Source organism: Festucalex cinctus, chromosome 4 (assembly GCF_051991245.1).
Source record: "Festucalex cinctus isolate MCC-2025b chromosome 4, RoL_Fcin_1.0, whole genome shotgun sequence".
Classification (NCBI taxonomy): Eukaryota; Metazoa; Chordata; class Actinopteri; order Syngnathiformes; family Syngnathidae; genus Festucalex; species Festucalex cinctus.
The window spans coordinates 26258708-26282141 of record NC_135414.1 but is presented as its reverse complement, the minus strand read 5'-3'; the positions used below and the strand labels follow the sequence as shown (position 1 = coordinate 26282141).

At 38.2% G+C, this 23434-nt stretch overlaps 2 protein-coding genes across 2 annotated transcripts; one reads left to right on the top strand and one right to left on the bottom strand.

The window, feature by feature from the left end:
* Window positions 1–1316: 1316 nt before the first annotated feature.
* kcnk2a (potassium channel, subfamily K, member 2a) lies at window positions 1317–14273 on the bottom strand. The gene is made up of 9 exons (XM_077519927.1): window positions 13833–14273; window positions 12309–12415; window positions 12096–12208; window positions 11876–11966; window positions 10342–10459; window positions 10061–10221; window positions 7341–7527; window positions 7114–7253; window positions 1317–5983 (listed from the first exon to the last, which is right to left on the bottom strand). Coding segments are annotated over exons 1-9 (1257 nt in total). The 5' UTR covers window positions 13834–14273; the 3' UTR covers window positions 1317–5644.
* Window positions 7015–23142, top strand: cgref1 (cell growth regulator with EF-hand domain 1). Its single transcript, XM_077519929.1, is given in 11 exon segments — window positions 7015–7547; window positions 12116–12261; window positions 18611–18805; window positions 18808–18908; window positions 19609–19615; window positions 20059–20155; window positions 20353–20427; window positions 20702–20766; window positions 20906–21030; window positions 21959–22060; window positions 22312–23142. Coding segments are annotated over 10 exon segments (1149 nt in total). The 5' UTR covers window positions 7015–7547; window positions 12116–12167; the 3' UTR covers window positions 22600–23142.
* The last annotated feature ends 292 nt before the right edge of the window (window positions 23143–23434 follow it).

The following is a 23434-nucleotide window of genomic DNA, read 5'->3' as shown; positions in this document are numbered from 1 at the left end:
AATGCCCATTGATCTTCTCTGCTTCGAGACATTACTGTTATCGATGTGTCATCTAAGGTCAGCGTGACCTCCTGACCGCTTTAAGCCAAACTCTGTTCAAGGATCTGGCTTGAAAGCACCTGAGAGCGGTGCATTGTGGGTCATGGGAACCGAGCGAGCCGGATCAGCCAGTCACACGCCTCGGAGCGGATACTGTTGACGGAAGCCGCTCTGCCAGAACCAACTGTGGCCCGGCGCTCGGGAAAAGCCGGGGGTCGTGTTATGACTGGCGCCGGCCGCCGAACGTGTGTTTGTGTACGAGTGTGTGGACGGACGGAGCGACAGATTGTCCCACCGCTGGCCTGTATGCATGAATTGAGCCATTCTGTGGCCGGCAGTGCTGTGTAAACAGCAGCCAGTGTCAGCAAGTGACACCCGGCCGTAGAGAGGACACTTGATCTCCTGCTTAGAACATTTGAATTACCTTAAAACAACACCGTCACCACGCTACTGGATGAGCGTCACCTCTATTTGCCCCATTTAATGTGGTCCAGGTTTTATTTTTATTTATTTTTTGTCTTGTTGAGTCCCACACACAGCAATTATAAGTAACATATAAATAGTAAGTAACCAATATACTTTGATAGTTTTTGAATATTTTTCTCATGTAGCTTAAGGGAGCATGTTTTGTTGTTTTTAAAGATTTTTGTCAAGTTACCCCATTGGTGACGAGGTCTCAAGAGATTATCTATGTCGACCTTAACATTATTAACTCATATTGACTGGTTGTCTTCATTACTGTAAACAATTATGCACGCAGCTGCAGGCTTTTTTTTTTTTTCTTCCATTGATTAACAGAAAAGAGCTGACTGCATTTAGTGAACAAACATAGGAAAAAGGTCACAATTAAAACAAAAAAGCCTCGGGATGTTTTACGTCATCTGATTTTTTTTTTTTTTGTCGCTATCATGTTTGTAATTGTAAACGTAAAACTCATTCAAAGACTTGTGGTGGAAGGAATGTGACCTTCAGCTTTAATTAATTTAAAGTTTAATTTTAAAATCAGATTTTGAAGACAATTAAGAATGATTGGTTAAGTCTTTTGCGTGTTATGACATGCCGCACCCCTCCCGAAAATATTTCGTGTCCGCCGCAACTCTACACTTAATACTCCTTGCGCACTCTCAAACAATGGCCGCCACTGCCCCCTACTGTAGTGGATGTTCAATTACATGTCACATCGCACCACGTCCCCTATTAGAGTACTGACCTAAACTAATAAAATCGCGTTATATGAACTTTATCGTGAGTATGAAGGATGACACAGCAAACATGGCGAGAGCTGAACTTGAGTATATTTTCTACTCATACAAAAATTATATTTACACTCTAGAAGACATTCACGTGGCATTCATCAGTCGTAGAAATATGCTTAAAAAGACAAACAAAATACATGCAGTGTAGAAAAATACACAAAATTCCTTACATTTTCACAAAACGGATATTGGGCACATGTGGCAGAAAAACAACTACAAAAAAAAACTTTAGCATTGGTTTCATTTTTTGCACAGCGACAGAAGTGGGATACCAAAAATTGAACAAATAAATAAAATAAGCGTAGTAGTACCCCACTAAATACAGCCTATACTTAAAGTATATTTCTTAAAGTCCACAAATAGCCTTAACCAGTCGTAAAGCTTTAGTTTCCGTTCTTATTATTTCCTGGTGTCCAAAGATTAAACAAATACAAATATCACTTTTGGTCATGTGCACAAGCATGAGTGGACATTTTAGCACCATAGTCCATCATAACTGGGCAAGTACAGAGGAGTATTAGGGGAAAATACTGTACATAAACACTATGTATACATCATTATGCTATGTATAAATATATGAATAAGAAAATACTACAAGGATACACTTCTAATGTGCTAAAAAAAAAAAAAAAAAAAGAAGTCATAATACTCTGTGAAAAAAGGTTCAGAATATTTTTAGATAAAGTTGTGTGAAGAAAATCTAAAGATTAATTTGACTTGGAAAAAATTAAGCAGGAAAACCTAAAAATTTGACTTCAATATGATTCAAAAAAATCGCAACTAAATCTAAATAGTTTGTAGTATTACATGGAAAAAGTCACAATTAAGAAAAAAAAAAGTAACATACAATGTTATGAGCATCTTCATTCTTACATTTGTTGGCTAAAAAAAAAAAAATCCAACTTTTTTTCTTTTCCCCCAGACTTTCCAAATGTTCAGTTGCACCCTAATACTCCTTCGTACAGTTGTAAACTAAATCAACCTTCATCACAACAAGCCTTTTGCTCTCGTATTCATATGAAGGCGTTCCACAAGTGAGCAGGAGGAAAAATGATTGCTTGTCTTGTAGCAATGCACAACAAAAAATATATATTAAACTGTAAATCAGAGCTTTGATAATAATAATAATAATAATAATAACATGATGGACTGCATAAACTGTCGCATGTGGTTACGTGCTGATGCTGTAAAAATCAAAGTGCATTTTCAACTGCAGGTGGAGGAGGAAGCCTCCCGTTTGTGTGTCGTTGAGCAATAGTCGGACACGAGCTCAGGATGATTCAAGTCAGGGTGGGGAAGCCCTCCAAGCAACAAAAAATGATGACCAGTCAATTCATTCTACTTTGGGCTTGAGTTGAGGTTCCCCACGTCCGGATTCAAGCTCTTGTTTTGCTGCCGTCACAATGATTCATGCAAACTGCGAATTTGACACACCTCATCCTCTTGTGACAAAGAAGTAGAATGGTTTGAGGTTGGTTATCGTCTCGTACGTTTCTACGGAAGCGTAGAGCTGCCAATGTGGAGTAAACATTTTTGGCTGGCGAGTATGTTCGAACATACTTGCAAATACGTTCGAACATACTCGCACATACGTTCGAACATACTCGCACATACGTTCGAACATACTCGCAAATACGTTCGAACATACTCGTACATACGTTCGAACATACTCGCAAATACGTTCGAGCATACTCGCAAATATGTTCGAACGTACATGTAGGCTGTATGCTACAAAGTTAGCATACCTTCCCTGTCGGCGAGGCTCTCTCCCGCCGATCAATTGAACACTGTTTTTTGTCTACTTAATTTTCTAGTGAATTGGTAATGTGGCCCAAATGCCTAAAAAATTGGGTTTTGTTTTCACTCGCGCATGCGCAAATAATACGCCGTGGCATTATGGGAAGGTATGCTAACTTTGTAGCATGTAGCTTACAAGTATGTTCGAACGTATTTGCGAGTATGTTCGAACGTATTTGCGACTACGTTTGAACTTATTTGTGACTGTTTGAATGTATTTCAATACGTTTGAACTTATAAGTATGTTCGAACATACTCGCCAGCCAAAAATGTTTACTCCACATTGGCAGCTCTATGCTTCCGTACGTTTCAACATTCATGTGGAAATGCATTCAGTTTTCAATATTCATACACATTTCAAAATACATATAGGTATGGTGCGATTTAACAAAAAAACAAAAAAAAAAAAGCCCTGTAAGGGGTCCCTGGACCCAAAAAGTTTGAGAACCTCTGTTCTAATCAGCTATTTTTAAAAATATATATATTTGAGCCTTGTGTCCACTTTCCACATTCACTGTAATGAACAAGCTTTTTTGTTGTTGTTGATGTTGCTTCACACTTAAAGGTCAACCTCCGAGGCTTGTGCTTGACATTTTCAACAAAATGAACGACTTGAAGGCACCGTGACGCTTGAATTAAACAGTCCGCATTGCCTCGTGTGTCCTTTAGCGTCTCGTTCCACCTCACCTGAGCAAACTGGTGAGTATCAGTCACAGGTGTGGCCATGGCAACAAAATCCAAAAGGTTATTCCACATTGTTGTGGGTGTCTGTATTAGGAATATGGCCGCCTACAGCTGTTAGTGACAATAAGACCTATAGAAGATGCATAAACAAAACTGAAAATTATTGCAGCGTTCCCAAAAAAATGAAAGTCAACCATAATGTCCACATTATCCCAGGTCATCTTTCTGTTTCAAACTAGCAGCAGCTGTTGTTCAGTAGTAAACTAAGGCAGTGGTTCTCAAACTGGGTCCCCGGACCCCCTGAGGTCAGTGAACTTGGGGGGGCCACAAAAAAAAAAAAAATGTAATAGATGCTGTATCATTTCAAAAGTGCATGCTTTTATGTGGGGACCAGTGTGACTATCATATCTTTAGGCCAATTGAAAACTCAGATTGTTACACTTCATCACATAATAATCTGATATCCGTGCATGTATAAAGTAATCAAAAGTTGTGTTATTACAGTAACCTATTTTTGGCGAACAAGAGTCATCTTTTCCAGAATAAAAGGCCTAATATTACGATAAAGTATTTTTTAAAAATTGAAAATTCACTCAATGTGAATTTCATCCTTTAACTTTGACCTGAGTTTGCAATTAAAAACAACACTCTACCATTTAAAACCGTCAACAAAAATCATTTGTGAAAAATTCAACTATCTGCCTTCATCTTGTACCTATCATTTTGACTTTTAAGAATTCATCAATCAGAGAGAAAATGCTTAACTGACAAGGTGTCAAACATTTGCCGTTCACTCGAGGGCGACATCGCGCTGACTTGTTACCTTCGGGTTTTGGTGTATTTGCTGAAACTGTGCTTGAATATCCACCTCAGAGCAATTAAAAAAAATAATAATCGAAAAAAAAAAAAAAACTTCCCTAGCACTGGGCATAAAACTAAAAAACGAAAGAAGAGCAAATTGGACCTCGGGCACCTCAGACTCAGAAGCAACACCAAATTAGCGATTAGCTCAACAGTTATGTTCATCACCTCTTTTTGTTTTTTTTTTCCTCTTTATTGTACATTCGAAAAAATAAATAAAGCTTAAAGCGATAACTTTAAATGTTACAGTAAACACTCAGTTATGAATAAGTCGTTCCAACACTAAGCAGTCGTGGCTAGCATCTGCGGACCGAGCTAATGTTAGCTCAGTACTGCTAATTTTGGTTAAGTTGGAATCTGTGCGACTATTTAACACGAGTATGCACTTTTATGATCGCTTGCCATAATTCATGGCCATGTTTGATAATCGTACTTGTGCACATTAGTGAGGTGTTGGGCTTTGGTCAGACTTGAGGGTGGAAGTGAAGTGAGGCTACATTCTAATCTTGCTAGCAGTTTTAACACTGCACCGTCCCACTTTAATATCATATTTTGACTCTTGTGGCAAAATACACCCTTGTTCTATGACTTCGCCCTACAAAATGGGATGGAATTATTTTTGGTCAATTTTAAAAAATGTATTATGGCATTTAGAGGCACACGTACAGTAGTGAAATTGGTGTTGCCCCCTTTTCGTTACCATTACCGCTTTATTTATTTACTTATTGGACCACTGAGCAATTGTTAAAAAAATACAAAATTGTTACAGTGGCTTAATTGATGTGAGGATTATGAGGGGACCCAAATAGTTTGAGAACTGCGCATGTATGAAGGAACTTTTGAGATTTACTAGTACTTGGGTATTTAGTATGCTCCCATTATTGATTGGCACATTAGCTCCCAGAACTTGTCCAGAAAACCTGGAAATCTTTATGGAGGACAATGATGTCCACGAGTTTAGAAATCAGCAACATTTTTATACAAGACACAAAACGAGGTGTCGCCTTTCACTTAATGTGTTCAACGACGGCCATGTCGCCTCTTTCCAGGTCCAGACCGTTCATAAACAAGCCGCAATTCCGCGTCAGCTGTGACGCCAGCCCCGGTAGCCCCGCCTCCTTGTCGCTTTTCTCCCGCTCCTCGCTGTGATTGGCTGACACCGTCCTGCGCGACAGCGCCAATTCTGGCGTGGGGCTGAACCCGAGCTCGGACGACAGTTTGCGCTTAATGGAGGCGGCCCGCTGGAATTTGTCGTAGATTTCCACACTCACTCTTCGGCGCGTTTCCTTCAACTCTGCCGACACGTTGGCCGTCCATTCGGCCGCGTGGGCGCGGATTTCTCCCACCTGCGGAGAAGATGGCTGAAGTCAGAGGTTCGTTCCGTAATTTTGAGGCCAGTTTAGCCAATCGGGGGACTGAAGATCATTAAAAAATAAAATAAATAAAAATCACAATATACATAAGAAGAGCAATTTGAGTCCTGCTGTCCATTAACCTTGCTCTCGCAAGATGAATTCTCGCGGTATTTGTGTCCGGACCAATCACAGAGCGACATTGTGTTTGGGGAGGCGGGATATGCAACTGTGACGAAACCAGGAAGCCAGCGCCGACGCCAGCGAGCTTTTGCCCCAGCGAGCTTTTGCCCCCTTCGACATGAACTAACATGAAATTTTCACCCAAAACAAAATGTGTAGAATGACGCATTGTCCAATCAGCTCGAATTATTGTGCAGAATGTCCCGTCTTTTCCCGACAAAATTACTGTGGAGCGGCACCAGATGGATATGTAATATCCATATCCATCTGGCTATTGCCAGGTTAGCTGTCCATTGAAATTTACAAAAAAAGAAAATCTAAAAAATATATATTAAATATATTTTAGACAATATATATATTATTTATACTAATACAATATAATAAAATACTAATATACTATATAAATTATATTTTGGCTAACCCTTTGGTAAATTTCACTGCTGCCAAATAAAATCTAAATTGCATCCATTTATGACAAAATATTAATTTACTTTAAGCGAACAACTTTATTCCTTTCATCTGCCATTATGGCTCCTAAGAAAAGTGTCTTCCCTCTGGAGAAAAGTATACTCATTTGCACAAGTTGTGTTTATATTTAGAGCAGCAATGAGTCAAGATGCATGTCCAGATGAGGTTATGGTTATGCTTTATGCAAAATCTCTCTCTGCAGAAACACGCTAATAACCTGCAAGTGTGTTTAGGTTGCGTAAAGTCAATTGGATCATAGAAGTGTTTCATCATTGAAACCAAGTTAAGTGGGTGACAACAACAGTCTGCTGGGACATGGCGCCGTACTCATTTGTAGTCGCTGCACTGAAAAGATTGTGTATCATATTACATAATACTGGCGGACAAAGTTGCGAGTCACATGCACAATCTGGCTACCGAGCATTTACATGACCAAAAGTTATTTTTGTTTCACAAACTTGTTAACCGCTTACCTCTTCTTTGGTCCTCCTTGAAATGACTCTTAACCAGTCTCCAATCATGCTGAGGATGGCGGCAAAGTAGGCCAGTCCAACCAGAATCCAGAACCACACGACTGGTTTGTAGTAGTCCAAGTACTCGATTTCTGACCCCCCTTGGAAGCAGACGGAGAAGCGTTCACGTCATCGCACGTGAATCGCACACAAGGTTAAGTTTTACAGGTTTCGAGTTTTTTTTTAACCTGCAACGAAGTCCCCGAACCCGATGGTGGTCAACGTGATGACCACAAAGTAGAGCGACTCCAGCGCCGACCAGCCCTCGATGTGTTGAAAGATGGCCGCCGGCAGCGCCACGAACAGCAAGCAGCCGAAGAGCACAAAGAGCAGCGTGGAGATCACCCGGATCTTCGTCTGACTGATGTCCCAGTGCTGCACGGAACACACGCCAGGTGAGCACGCCTTAAGCGACACCTGACACCTGATATAATTCAATAGAGGTTACTTCATCCAACTTTGATTTTAAAAAATATATTGCTTTAATTAAATAGTCTGTAAAACAACTATTAAATATAAAATGATGGCATGGTTGTTTGAAATACTTTATTTACTCCTATGTAGTGATGTTGAAAAAAAAAAAAAATCAAAATTTTACAGCAAAAACTGATTTACTAAATATCTGAAAAAAATAATTCAGGTGCACCAAATAGCTTCAAGCTTTAGGTGGAATTCAGTCATATCTAATAATTAGTAAATTGTTGACTTTACTGATGATATATAATTACATTTTAATCAATGATTTTCAGCTGATATTTAAACAAAAAAAAAATGAGGGAAATGCAATTGACAAATGAAATTTGAATAGTTTAATATAGTATTTCAAACTCCACATGGTCATTTACAGTAGATTGCTAAAATGTATTTTGTAAATATGAATTTACCCCAGTCACACATTTTACAGTGCAATTAAGAAGAGTCCTTTAATATTTGTTGCATTAATTTAACACCCCCCCCCCCCCACAAAAAAATACATATTACATACAATACATATTCTGAATACATTTGAATGCTTTGTTTATGTAATTAAGTAATTTCAATGATTTTATTTAAAAAAAAAAAATACAATTAAAAATACTAGTGACATAATTGTGCATATACATTAAAACTAATATTAAACTTGTTCATTCTGATTAAATTAAGCATAAATAAAATAAAATGGACATGTTAATAAAAGAATTTTAAATAAGGATTTCCCCTATTTTTTTTTCTTCTTTAACTCATCAAATGACACTCAAATGTTTTTTTTTTAAATAATTTTTTTTTTTTGTATTTGTTGTTATACTGTAGTTTGCAGTAGTGTAAAATTGACCTTCAATATACTGATGGATGTTTGCAATACTGTGGTGCTTTTTTATTTTCTTTTTTATCAAGAGTCAAAGAAACATTAATCAGTATGTGCAATCTGTCACAGCAGTGCGAACCTTAACCACAATAATAGCAGAGACCTGTTAGAATAAAGTGTCATCCAAACCGATCTGGCCTTAAAGCCATTAAGCTTTTTAGGTTGGTGACACAATGAACTTTTGTCCTTGTTTCCAGCCGTCGTCATCATCATATTTCTCTCAGACTCCCTCGGGAGCCCTTAATCACTCACAACAAAACACAAAGCTGAACGAGTTCGGGGTCCGGCCCAACCTTTAATTGATTAATGAATTGATTAGGAGCTGCCTCCCAAGTAGGGTTTAGGAAATGGACAATCTCGTTCATTGGAAAATTAAATTCAACAAACAATGAGCAGTTCTCGTTATTTTTCAATATGAATTTATATTGGTGTGAGTAAAATTGTATTTCATGTCCTATATCACCAACGTTGAGTTTGTAATATTTTCAAGTTGGACTGGATTCAATCAGTTAAGGACTGGTTGCCAACCAATCGCAGGGCACTACTTTGATTGTATCAACTAGATATTCCGAATGAACCGAACAGTTTTTGGAGTAGTTTAAATCACTTGAGAAATGTACAATAGTATTCTGCCAAGTACAATGTTTATTAAAAAAAAAAAAAAAAAATTGGGCTGTCAGGCGATTCTATTTTTTTAATCGCAATTAATCTCATGACTTCAATAGTTAACATAATTAATCACCAATTTTAGATGTTCTAAATGTACGATAAAATATTTTTCCTAAGTTTATACTCTTAACATAAAAGTGGAAAAATGTTAAACTAACAGAAATATGGCTGTACCTTTTTAGTCATTGATAGTCATTTCAGAATAATTCATAAAATTGAGTTAAAATAAAAAAAAGATGTACTGTACTGTAAAAAAAACAAACAAAAAAAACGTGTGATATTGATTTCTGTTTAGGTCATTTTTCTGCCTCTAGATGGCATAATTGCATTTGTAAGACGGTGACGGCTCAGTGCATTTTTCTTTTCATATTAAGAGCTATCTAATCTTTATCTTATCTTAATCTTTAATTTAGCATATTTAATAAAAAATAAGTAAAATACGACTTGACCCCAGTCTCCACAAATATTTGCATTATTATTAAATTTATTACTGCAAAATTTTGGCGTGGACGTGCCTGCTGCTTTGCGACGGGAATTCCCCCAAGTACACGTTTTCCAAGTAAGGGGTCATTAATCCGCATTTATTTTTGCAATAAAATTGTGGCATTAAAGGAACTTTAAATTAACTCAAAATAAATGCACTAATTTCGACACCCCTAAAAAAATGTTTTTTATTTTGGAATAACGCATTTGGGAATGCTCACCAGCATTTTTAGCCCAATATCAGGTTGTCCATCTTGTAAGTGAATCATGTTGGCGTGACAAGATCGCCGGCAAAAGTGCTTTTTGCGTAAATTATTCACGATCCATTTTGTGGATTTTTTTTGCCCGGGACACGTGCGGACAGTTACAGGTGTACCGTGTACCTGCTCGTGTGTGTTCACCTGCACTCACCGCAAACATCTTCTCCACTCTGGCGATGATCTTTGCAAAGATGGTGCCCAGCTGGTCGCCCACGCCGGCCAGCAGGAAGCCGAAGAGCGGGATGCCCAGCAGAGCGTACACGATGCAGAAGATTCTCCCGCCCTCCGTGTGAGGCGAGATGTTGCCGAAGCCTGCAGAGAAGACGGGAGACAAAAAATTACTTGCAGGAACCAAATGTCAGATCGATGACAAAAGTGACGTCATCAACGTCTTTGTTACATAATAGCTTATTTAGCGGGTCCGCTTCCTACCAATGGTGGTGATGACAGTCCCGGCAAAAAAGAAGGCGGAGCTCAGGTCCCACAGGCTGCTGGGATTGGTGAGCGTCCCGGCGGGGTTCACTCCCGAGCGGATGGCCGACACGACTTGCTGGAATGAGAAGGACGAGGCAGACGGATTAATTTTAACCGAAAATTGACCAAGTGGAACACTACAATACGACAAAATAATGGACCTCTTCGCTTGCAAAGTTACTAAATTAGACTAATGCAATTAAACTTGTACAATCTCTAATTCTACCAAAACTACACAAGTTCAATTGCTGTCATGCAAGACTTAACTCTACTGTTGTTTTGGGTCAAATTGACCCATTTGAAAGTTGAAGTAACTGTTGGAAGTAATTTTCCCATATAAGATTTGGCTTAACTCAACATATCCAATAAAAAAATAAGAATTATATCAATTTTTGTTAATACATTTTTGTTACTTATTGATCGAAATGGTTAGTGATTGAGTTTTTCAGAGATTTTTTTAAATGCCTTTTGAAATAAAAACAAAACAAAAAACCCAATAATAATTAAGCAAAAACTTGGTCAAAATGACCCAGGAATGTTATTGGTGTTCCTGAGGGGCGTAAAAGGAATCACAACAATTGTTTGGACAGGATTTCACACAAAAAGATTCTCTGAATGACCCTGGGTCAAGTTGACCCAGGTGTTACTAATTCAGAGACACAAACAAACAATTAAACACATCTTCGGGTCATATTGACCCACTGCCATTATTGCTGTTCCTGAGAAATGAAAATAATACACTGGTTCAAACGTATTATTGGATGTGGATTACACACATTACTGACACATTTGGATGACAAAACACACTTCCGGGTCATTTTGACCCAGAGACATTATTGCTGTTCCTGTGTGAATTAACATAACACATTGGCTAAGGTCAATGATGTTCTGGGATTATTTTCAAAGCAATGACGTTTTTCTTTAGTTTTTTTTAGTGACATCCCGACAGAAATGTGTTGGCAAAAAGGCAATATACTGTATGTGGTGGTAACACTACAACTGGAAAGGGAAAGGAAAGGAAAAGAAAAGGGAAAGGAAAGGAGCTGTCACAGCTGTTATTATTGATTTTAATTTTAACTGTGCAGTGGTTAACTTATTATTACACATAAGAAAGAAACTCATGTATGTTAAAAAAAAAAAAAAAAAAAGCACAAGATGACCCAAGTTCATCAAGCCGCTCTCTCTGCATTCTTAACGACGACGGCTCTGTCATCAAAGGGTTAGTAGTTGTATTTTTATTTTCGTCTGAAGTTTGACACACGGAAAGAATTCAATTTATTTCCATCCCAGCACACTTGTTTTTTTGTTTTTTTTATTCCCTTTGTGAAAATTTTCCCCCACTGACTTATAAAGTTTATAGGTCACATTAATGGTAGAAAGAGTTTTGAAATAATAGATTTATCTTCACGTTTTTTCTAGATCTCAAGAGTCTGGCAAACAAATAAGGGTGTGTCGATTTTTTTGCATGTAAACACAAATGTCTATATTTCACCTTAACCAGATCCTCCAGCTGACTGTGGTTGACACACGAATGTTTGGCCAGGAAGTCCAACTTCTGAGTCAAGATGGCCAAGCGTTGAGCACTGATGGAGAAAAATGGCGAAAGTATTTGTCACGATTGTTCACCTCGTTTGTTTGCAGAAATATTTGCTTGCGGGTACCAAATCCGGTTCTTATTTTCCTTTGTTGAGTTGCTCAATGACTGTTGTTACCTTTCGTGTGGCTGTTCCAGGGACCTGAAGACGGCCGCTCCCATCACCAGGTAGAGGACAATCAAAAGAAAGATGGCGGTCACCGTCTTCCTCTTCATCACCGTGGCAACCACCTGCAAGACTTTCAACTGGTCAGTCAGCAGCCAACACGCGCATTGGAAAGAAGGTAAGGAACGAAAGGAACGCTTTGATGACGATTTGGCGGCGTCCCACCTCGCTCTCCTCTCGTGGAGTCAGCGTGATGGACTTTGTGGAGAAGGAGAGGCGGGGCTTGGTGTTGTGAGTGGCCGTTTTGGGGTCCAGTAGGTCTGGAGCTGCCACTGTCGGAGGGGAGGGAAAAAAAAAAAACATTGCCTGGAATTGTGTTTTCCCACACTGTCTCACTTCACTTGCTGCAGCCATTTAGTTGTTAATTTTAGAAGTCTTTATAAATAAATCAAAGACAAGCATTTGAAATGGCCTTTCAGTCCTGACACAAGCAAATGCATGAATCACTCTCAGGCCGCTTTCAGCGACAACATTTTTACATGTAGATTACAATAACAGTACAGTAAGAGTTGAATGCACACCAAAACGCAACACGAAGGTAAATATAGCAACTTTATTGTTTACAACAGTGGTTCACCTACGGCCACCTAAAATAATTCATAGCTTTCCAAGTACCACCATTATGACCAACATTATAATGAAGTAGAATAGTAGGCCTGAGTGTTTTCCCTTAAAAAGTATATTTAATATTATTATGAGATGCTCATTACAGTTTGAAAATAAGCATGATGCTTAAATACAGCCCAAAAAAAAAAAGTATTTGAGTTAAAATGTTTTGCACATAAAAATTGTACAGTAAAAAAAGGGAAATTTATTGTACTGAAAAGTTGAATACAACTAAAGTGTACATATCAACTGTACTGTAGGGGGTTTAATAAAAATTCAAGACAGTTGCACTATGCACATTTTCAACATTCTATTTATTTATTTATTTATTTACACAATACCACGAGAGGGAGCCCAAGTGCCACTAGTGGTTCCCATACCACATGTTGAGAATCATCAGAACTAGTATCAGCTTTATGTTGACATTTCATACCCTGACAAGTTGACAACAATTAAAGGTGAATAATAATAATTTTTCAGTAGCCCACAACAAGTGGTTTAAATAATATATTTATGTGCAAAAAAAAAAAAAAAGAGACTAAAAAAATATATATATTCTTGCTCTGCTGTATTTTTTTGTTGGACAAACAGAAATTCATACTCTATAGATGATGTACACTTGCTGCCTAATCTCACGACACACAATACAAAAGTTGTATTATCAACTATACAACATTACCTTTAAAAGGACTGTCAGTGTGCTAGTGTTTTAACAATATTTTCATTATTGTAATAGTATAAAATAAGACCATTGTGTTTGCTAAGCCAACAAAATGCAAATATTTTTGTGATGTCACTATTATAAACTTAATGTAAAAATTGATTGTAAAAGAGTTTACAATCAAGTAACTCATCTGATTTATATAGTGTTTAAATATACAGTACTACATTGCTGCTTTGTCTAACATAGTACAAATCTACCTTATTTCATTAATCTAAAAAACATTATAATCTTGTTTTACTTTACTGAGGCTAATTGATTCTATTAACCTAATAAATAAAATATGATGAACTTTCTTGTAACTCCTTCTAGTTAAGATGCATACTTAAATAATCCCAAATGTATTTGTAAGTGGTACTCACTCCTAGACGAAGCCTATCCAATGCCCTCCGCGCTCCTCTTCTCCTCATCCGACACCCTCACTGTGTTTCGGGGAATCTTTCTTCTTGGTCTCTCCTCCCCGTGATGCTGGGGCCTCCTCGTCTTCCTCCTCTTGCTCGTCTTCCTCCTCTCTCCTCTGCTGAGGCCGAGGCAGAGCCAGCAGCAGAGTGTGGTAGGAGCTCCACGTGTGCCACACAGGTTTTGTTTTGCTCTCCGGCATGCACGCTGCTCCACTGTGCTCCCTGAGCGAAGGAGTGATGGGGATAAAACAGAGGGAGGAGCAGCAGGAGGAGGAGGAGGAGAGAGATGGGTGGAGAAACACGCGCATGCAGACACACAAAAGAGTGAATTTCTGGTCATGACATGCACACACGTTATCACATGTGAACTGACCTGGCAGATACGAAAACTGCCCGTCCAAATTATTATTTACACTGCCGTTCAAATTTCTGGGGTCACCCAAAAAAAATGTTTTCATGTTTTCATATTTACACAATAAGGAATTGGGTCACTTAAAAACTTTTTTAAATTTTTTTATTTTTATTAAATTTATTTATTTATTGAAGAAAAGTATATATTATAAAAAACCTTTTTGTTTCAGCCAACATGTCTTGTGTAGAATAGAGTTTGGAAAATAAATTGGACATACGGAGTTAGGAAACAAAAAAGTTATGTTGGATTTTTGAAATGATTTTATTGTCAGAAAAATGTTTTTAAATTGTTATTATTAATAGCTAATTTATGATTGTTAAAACATTACATATAAACTCTATTATCTAGTATTTTATTATTTACAATAAATAAATGAACCAAATACTGTATTTCATAAGGTGAATAACAAAAATTAAGCAAATGAACACATTATTTTTAATTCTCCAATTCTGAAAGGTGGTGAATCTAAATAAATGAGAGACAATGCTTTATGATCAAACTTTGAATATGATAATGTATATTTTACATACACCAGCAAAGTCTGTTTGTCTGTCTATCTATCTATCTAGCTAGCAAGATAGCTAGCTAGCTAGCTAGCTAGCTTCCACAGCTCTCATTAAGATACAGTGAAGTTGTATGCCACAAACAAACTGAGCGTCATGTGTAAAGGTGTAATTTCATCTCTTGTATTGAATTAAATTTCTTCAGCAGCATTTTTCTGTGAAGTTTGAAATGAGCCTGTAAAGTGTAGTGTGTCGGCATGGTGAGTTGGCATTGCCATCCTCATGATTGGCGTCCCCGTGGGCTCTCTTGACACTCTGCTGCTGTGTCTACTGCTGATGAGAAATTAATAGCAGTTTAAATCTTCATGCTTCCACCTGCTGGTTCCCACACACACAAACGTTAATTACACGCCCATTTATGCAGCCAAAGATAGACGCGCGTGGGTGGATGTGTGCGTGTGTTTATGTCACGGTTAGTTGCACACTCAATGATGTGCACATGTGTTCGTGATACAACACAGCAAAGTGAGCGTTCAATACTACTACTTGCTGATGGAATCACCACACTACCACTAAGTCATTAATGCAAATAAATGCTTGGTGAATATGCAAGTGTATTCTTTATAATGGCCAGAAGAGGGAGACTCTCACGAGTTGTCAGGTAGTATGCAAGTCAGTGAGGAAAATTAGAAAAACGTGTTAGTAAATATTAGAAATATAAATCCCTCCATTTTGTGTACAGTTAGTGTTCATTAGGGTTGGGGGTGAGTTGACTTCGGGGCAAGAGGCAAGGTACACCCTCGACTGGTCACCAGTCAAATGACCATTCACCCATAATACAAATAAAAATCTGAAATTAACCAAACGTGCTTATTTTTATTTAAATGTGGGGACCCATTTTATATGCGCTAAAATTGAACAAAAGTAACACTAGCTAGCTAGGCTTCTACTGTAAATGTAAATATATAAAGTCCACACACCCCTGTTCAAATTGCAGGTTTTTGTGATCTAAATTATTTCAAAACATTTTCCACCATTAATGTATGACCTTTTACCTTCAAAACGTGATGTATTTATTTTTGTGAGGCGAAGTAAAAAATTAACTACTCAAATAATGTGATCGCACGTGTGCATATCCTCTTATAAATTATAAATTAACCAATCGCATTCAGACTCTTGTTAAACGGGAGTCAGTGCAGCCCTGCCACCATTGTCTCTGTTTAACTCCAGACACAGAGATGTTCTAGTAGGCTTTTGCTGACACTTTTATAATCACACATCTTATAGCGCAAGCCATGGATTAAGAGGTTTTGTCTTTCTCCTAAATATTTAATTACATTCTCTTTATATTTATTTATTTATTTTTTAATAGAAACAAGTGGGCCAACATACCCCACTCTCCGCTATTGAGCTTTAATTGGGCCTATTTATGTCACAAACGTGGCTACATGCTGTGCTTATGTGGGTGTATGTACTTGTACACAGGTGGTCTTATGCACCTTAAAATAAATGTCCACAAATACCTGTGGCCTAATGACCACTGGCAGTCTGTGTCACGTCCTGGCAGCACGCTGGGCTGCAATTAGTCGCCCATGATGAGGCGGAACTGCTCTCACTGTGTGTTGTACAAGAAGTACAGTCGTGTTGCCAGAGTCCAAGAGAAACATCCTGTATGTGTGCGTGCACATGCGCGTACGTGCATGTGTGTGGTATTGTACTGCATCACAATTAGCGCTTCCTGGCTGTCCAGTTGTAATGACCAGAAACTTATAATAATAGGCTTGTGGAATGTGATGGCAACTAGTTCAAACAAACTCAAGTGTATAGAAATGCCTGGCATTTTTCTGAGTATGTGTCTGTTGTCCATCTGATTCATGCCAGTCTGAAACCATAGTAGACCGGATCAAACTAGACCAAACATGCTGATCACCGAGTGATCATTATAGACACAATTTTTATTCTCTCTCTCTCTCTCTCTCTCTCTCTCTCTCTCTCTCTCTCTCTCTCTCTCTCTCTCTCTCTCCCTCTATATATATATATATATATATATATATATATATATATATATATATATATATATATATATATATATATATATATTTGCATGGTGGTAGCAGCATCGTGCTTTGAGGTTGATTTTCTTAAAAATGGAATTATGGGAATTATGAACAATTGCCAGTAGCAGTCAGTCAGTGTCAGCATAAATGCCTCAGATTTATGCTAAAAAGCAAAAAAATAAAAAATTTAAAAAAAAGTCAGGAAAGCCTTACGAGAACATTTTTTTTATTTGGAGTTAATCATTCCAGTTTGAGACTAGTTAGCAGACTAATGCAACTACCGGTATATTATTGAAGGATTTTGTTTTATTTATTTTTTTAACTTTCCTCTCGTTGCAAGATTTTTTTTTTTAAATCAGTTACTGTAAATTGTACCAAAAAATGGCTTTTGAACAGGGGTGTGTACACTTTTTATTTCCATCGTATTTACTAAGGAAATTCTCACTACACACCATGAAAAAAAAAAAAAGGTCACCAAAAATATATATATATATTGTAGCATATAGACAAATAATGATTTCAATTTACTTCCTCCTCCAAATGGGACCTGAGGTTGTGCTTGTGTGTGTGTGTGTATGCACGTGAATGCACTTGGGCTATGCTGAAAACAAACAGAGTCCTGCAGTTGCGTGACTTGCTGCTGGGAAGTGGGCACAGCTCACAAAAAAAAAAAAAAAAGTACATGAAGTCAACATCTGTTAATTGCGGCACATGTGCAAAGTGGAATTCGGCTGACAAAAAGGGGAACATCGCGCGGGTCACAACATTAGTACAGGGGTCACCGACCTTTTTTGAGAATGAGAGCTAATTCTTGGTACTGAATGCGACCACTTTGATGCGCGCATCTAAAATGGCAAACATGCTGAAATTACCTTTCAATAATCCGAGTGCAATTTTCAATCAATCTTTTGAAAATGTCAGGAAGTGTTGTTCGCTCTTAGCCAACTGATTTGGAATGATCGAATTAAGCGTAAGCAGCAGTGAAACACAGTCGGATGCTATTTAACTTTGCATTTTGAGTCTTATTGACTCATTTTCTGCCTTATTCGCACATATGCATAAAAAAAAAACCACGCACACACTCGCAAAGCTGCAACTCAGCAATTAGAGCAATTCTTCAGTGGGATGTTTGAACATCATCCACAGCTGTGACATGTTTTGGTCTTTTTCCTGAGCGCCTGCTCTCCAATGTTGTTATGTTTTACTGTACCAATGTGTTGTATTTATTTATGTATTTATTTATTTGCTCTTTGACAGAGAAAATAAATTTTAGGAAGTAGCAGCAGTCAAGAAACGCTCATTTGTGTATACAGTATAAGTATTCTACAGTGTATTGGAAAATGTTTCATGTTGTTTTTCAAATTATGCCCAAATATTTTTTTTCAAAGCCGTTCTTAAATTGATTCAATTGTGAATACATGCAAGAAAGAAAGAAATTGTACAGTAGACTACTGTGTTGCTTTATTTTTAGTGTGTCGCCTCCCAGTGGTTGTTAGCAGGAATGGCAACGGATTCATTCATACTCGAATAATTGGCAATTTACGTTTCAACTTAGTCACAAAAAATGTTGTCCACAGACGAATCACAGAGTGGAAAACTATCTCACGGTCTTGAACGTTTCATTTCATTGAATTTTTACCCGTGTGGCAACATTTTAATTTTAAGAGCTGTTTTATCGTTCAAAGAAACAGTTCTAAACATATTTCTCAGTTTGCTGTTGTTGAAATGTTGAATTTCCAAGTATTTGAATGTTTCCTTTATTTACAGGGTGCTCAATTAAATTTTTCTTTCTTGTCAAGTTGTCACTCACGCCAAATGAAACAAAATCCAAGCAAATGAAACAAGCTGGATCTCGCTGTGGACGTGGCCGAGACACGCTGGCTGCGTGTGTGTGCGTGCGTGCGTGCGTGCGTGTGTGTGTGTGTCTGCTCCCGGAATCTTCCACGTGGCCCGCAACACACTCGCTTTCCATTCGGTGGCGGTCGGGAGCGCGCGCCTGACGCAGTGCAGAGCCCGCGGCGCGTTCACGTACCAGCAGCGGCTGGAGGAGGAGGCGCTACTACTGGTAAGTGAATGCAAGGCTGCCTGAGTAATATCGCACCTTTTTTTTTTTTTTTTTTTTTTTTTTTTAAACTCTCCGTGTCCTCACTTCATCTAGTGTGACAGGTACGTGACCGCGCGCGTGTCCTACGCGTCTTCTGCTTTGCACGGGAGCTGTCCTTTTGCAACGTGCATGATGTTGTTCGGGGTCTCGCGTAGCTACACTTTCATTTTGAGACAGACAGTCGCTTATTGGAACCTGCTTTTGAGCCACTGCGTGGCTTCTTGTGGCATCCATAGCCGACATGTTCTTCATATTCACCCGCGGTCACAACATTAGGGACACTTGCACATTTGCCGACATACCAGTGCAATGATCAAGCAACTAATGTTGGGATGTCCCAATTCCATACACTGCTTCGTGTAGGTGATTAAATGTTACTTGAAAAACAAATACATGGTTATATTGCCCACAAATAATTTGTCATTTTGGTCATATATTCTATTTTATTTCGTCATCATATTGAACATTTTCCACCAGTCCCTGAAATTGCTGTCTTTCTGTCATTATGTGGTAACTGTCCCTTTAAGAAAACCTCTTAAAGGGATACGTGACTCATTTAGCCATTTTCAGCAGAAGAAAAATACATATTTTGTGTAGAATTATTTTCATAACATTTTTTTGCCACTTGCTGTAGACTGATGATGATGTCACTCGTGCTCAGGAAACAGGTAACAACCAATCACGGCTCACCGGTTTTCTGTGTTTGGTCATGTGACACGAGCAAACTTCCTGAGCACGCGTGATGTCATCTTCATTTGACAGCGGATAGTTGCAGAATAAATAATAAATAAACATGCAATTACGCAATTGTCATTTTACTATTTGTGTGTAGGTGATGGTGATTGTGTCCACTCTGTCATGGTGAAATACCAGTTGACATAAAAAGCTTTTAAAAATTCAAAACCAATTTGTTTTAACAGTACAGTCATGTTAAGTGAAGGTCCACTATAAATTTCAGTGTTAGGGGGGGAAAAAAAATGTCCACCCTGTCATTGTCAACTCTGTGTACAAGTCCAAGTTATTTTTTTCAAATAAATGCAGGTTCAAGAATATTCAATGTTGCATAACATTATAACACGCTGTATAATTACTGAACAATGTGTTTGTTTAGGCTTGATCATGGATACACACCTGATCAGACTGGTCCCTTCAGTTCTGGTTCTGGCTCTGTTCCTGCAGGTTCACCTGTCCCAGACCGCACCTCAAAGGTCAACCACTTGCTCTTGCTTAAATGAACATCTTGCTAAGCTTTATGAGATTGAATGGTTAATGCTGTCTGTTACCGGCTTATATCATTTAGCCCTGCAGAATGAATAATAACATAAAAGTAGATTATTTGGCGTACATATATGCATGGTCATTGAGTAATGTTAAATTCGTCTCTGCATTTTTAATATCTCCAAAGAGAGGATCCAGAAACGGCTCACACTGATTCCAAAGTGCTGACCAATCCTTTTGGTTTAGGAGAGGAGGAGAGAAGGTGACTGACACAACAACAACAACAAGCCAACACATAGTCAATAGACATATGTCAATCAGTATGTTTGGTGGACATTTTTGTTTTAGTGGGCGAAAACATTATTGTTTAATCACTGTGGACTTTAGTTTCTGTGTTGTGCGAATGATGTGTCCTACATTGATAAGATTACATGTGCAGTATCACATTGCAATCTATATTTATTCAATCATGTTTTTTTTTTTTTAAAACTGACATTTATCATAAACTAAATTATTCTTTCACATATGTGCCACAGGTTGCTGCAGCGTTACATTGAGTTAACAAGTAAAGATGGTGTTAAGATCAACTCGCGGGATGAAGGTAAACATCAGCACTAAGTCAACTTTCATTTTCACGTAGCCAAGTAGACAATGATAAATGTATAGATGTTTTTTTTGTTTTTTTGTTTAAAATAATTTTGACATCACTGTGTAACGTGTTATTCCTGTTGTTTGGTCAGAGGTGTTCTACTTGTTTCGTCTGTATGACTTCGACCGCAGTGAACGCCTGGACGGCTTGGAGATGATGAAGCTGCTGTCTGACTACAACTCCCAGAATGCACCTGAGGACCAGGCCAATGACATGGTGAGGAGGAGTGACTGCCACTTTAGAATTGTTATGTTCTGAGGTTGGATCCCAAAGCGCGGACACAACTAAGATTTTAACATTTTATTCACATAACATCGAGACGCAAAGCTAACTTAGGGCTGTGGAGGTGCACAGGGAGACAGAGGTAACAGAAGTAATAATCCGACAAAACACACACTTTTCAGACTGTCTTATATAGGTAGCGAATTGATCTGATTGGTTGTGGCTAGACGTGGGTAATAGGACTGACATGGAATTATCTGATTGGCTGTTGACCAGTTAAAGAGATGAAAGATTCCTGACATCACATAGCTTCTGACATCACATAGCGTCTTACGAAGTTGAAACTAGATGCTGGTGGTTACATCAGTTCAAAACAGACACTTGACCTCACGGTCATGACCCAAACATAACCCTTGCATGACCCTAGTCATGACCGTAAACATAACCCTAGTCAAGACGGTACTAAGCGTAACCCTTGCATGACCCTAGCCATGACCATAAACATAACCCTTGCATGACCCTAGTCAAGACGGAACTAAGCATAACCCTTGCATGACCCTGGTCATGACCGTAAACATAACCCTTTCATGACCCTAGTCATGACAGTACTAAGCAATAACCCTTGCATGACCCTAGTCATGACAATAATATAACGAGTCGCCACGGAGTATAAGTTGCACCAATGGAAAAATACATCATTCTTTAGCATGCTAAAGAAAGTGGCCACCAGTAGTAATGCACCAAAAGAATTCGCCAACCGCCAAAATAAAGAACAGGAATTTTGGGTGGCAGTCTGAGCTCTAATTTTATTATATACAAGATACACTTGAGTACAAGTCGCGGGAACAGCCGAACTATCAAAAAAGTTCGACTTATAGTCAGAAAAATATGGTAAATGTGTGATACTTTTTATTGTGTCCAGGTGGTGTCCTTGGTGGATTTCCTTCTTCAGAGTCAGGATGTAAACCGAGATGGTCTCTTGGCCCCTTCAGAGCTGCTCTCTCCTCCATCAGTTCACACAGAGGTAGCGTAAAATACTGTACATTCTCATTGGTTATTATCTTATTACTGTAAGAAGAAGTGGGTAGCGTAGCCAAAAATCAAATTCAAGTAAGAGTGTTCTTACTTTACAATAATATGGCTCAAGTGACGTTGTCTTTCAAATAATTAAAAAAAATAATTTATTTCATTAATGGAACATTATACAATCAAATGACCCAAAATGATCTTTTTTGACCGCTGTATTGTGATCCCTTCTGCCTTCGCACCTTAAAGGACAACAACAACATGCCTGTTGACGATCAGAAGGCGAAACTGGACGAGAGGATGCCAGACGTCGACGCCAAGCAGGAGATGATGGAAGCAGCCAAAGATGAAGAGAAGCCCGTTGAACATGTTCAGACTCATCAAGAGGAGGTGCAACAAGAAGTTAGAGCAGAAGAAGAACACGAGTCCATACAGCATGTAGATGAACTCAAGGGACAACAAGTCCCAGAAGACTTTGCAGCAGAGCAGAGGCATGAACAGGAAGTCCTTGTACATCAGGGCCGACCGGAAATATGAACACACATGCACAAGCAACTGCAGTAGACTGGTGGAGGATATGGTGGTCTATGTTATGTCTTCGTTTCCACTGTCTGAGACCACTTCTTTGTAATACTTATGCAACAGGAGCGGAACAAGTCTTAAATGAAAAATGCAATCTTTTATTCAAACTAAAGCCATAATGTCAAACGAGTATGTTTTATGTCTAGTGTGATGGATCTTTTAAAACCACTATACATCGTTTTTAGGATTGTGTTCTTTCTATGGGCAGATACAGTTTACATGTTGTGCACATGATATGTGCACAGTGTAATGAAATCAACCACCGTCTTCCTTCTTGACTTTTACAAACTTACAACAATTAGCTAATAGGAAATCCTCTCACAATGTGCCAAACCTCGCGTTGAGACAAAAAAAAAAAAAATAGTGTGGAGAATTTTAGTGTGACTGATTGCTAACATAAAAGAATGGTCACTTCATGAACTACAGCTTATAAAATAGCTATCTGAAAATGTTAAATGAAAACATCACATTTCATTAAATCACCCAATTTGGTCTGTATCGGTTTTGAAGATTGTGTTCTGAATGGGTTTATTAATTTCTGGAATTGTAATTTCTATTTCTGAACCATTTATAAAAAAAAATATACACATTTTACTTTTCCTTCTATTTTTCATTCTCACTCGCCTCAAAACAAAAGCAATGTCACCTTTGCAATAGTTTTGCATTTATTGTACATTTTATTGTTAAAGTGTAATGTGATTGAATATTTTAGATAAAATATGTTACAAACATATACACAAAGATGGACCTAAATGAAAGTGGCTACAAATATGTGAATGGGTTACATAAT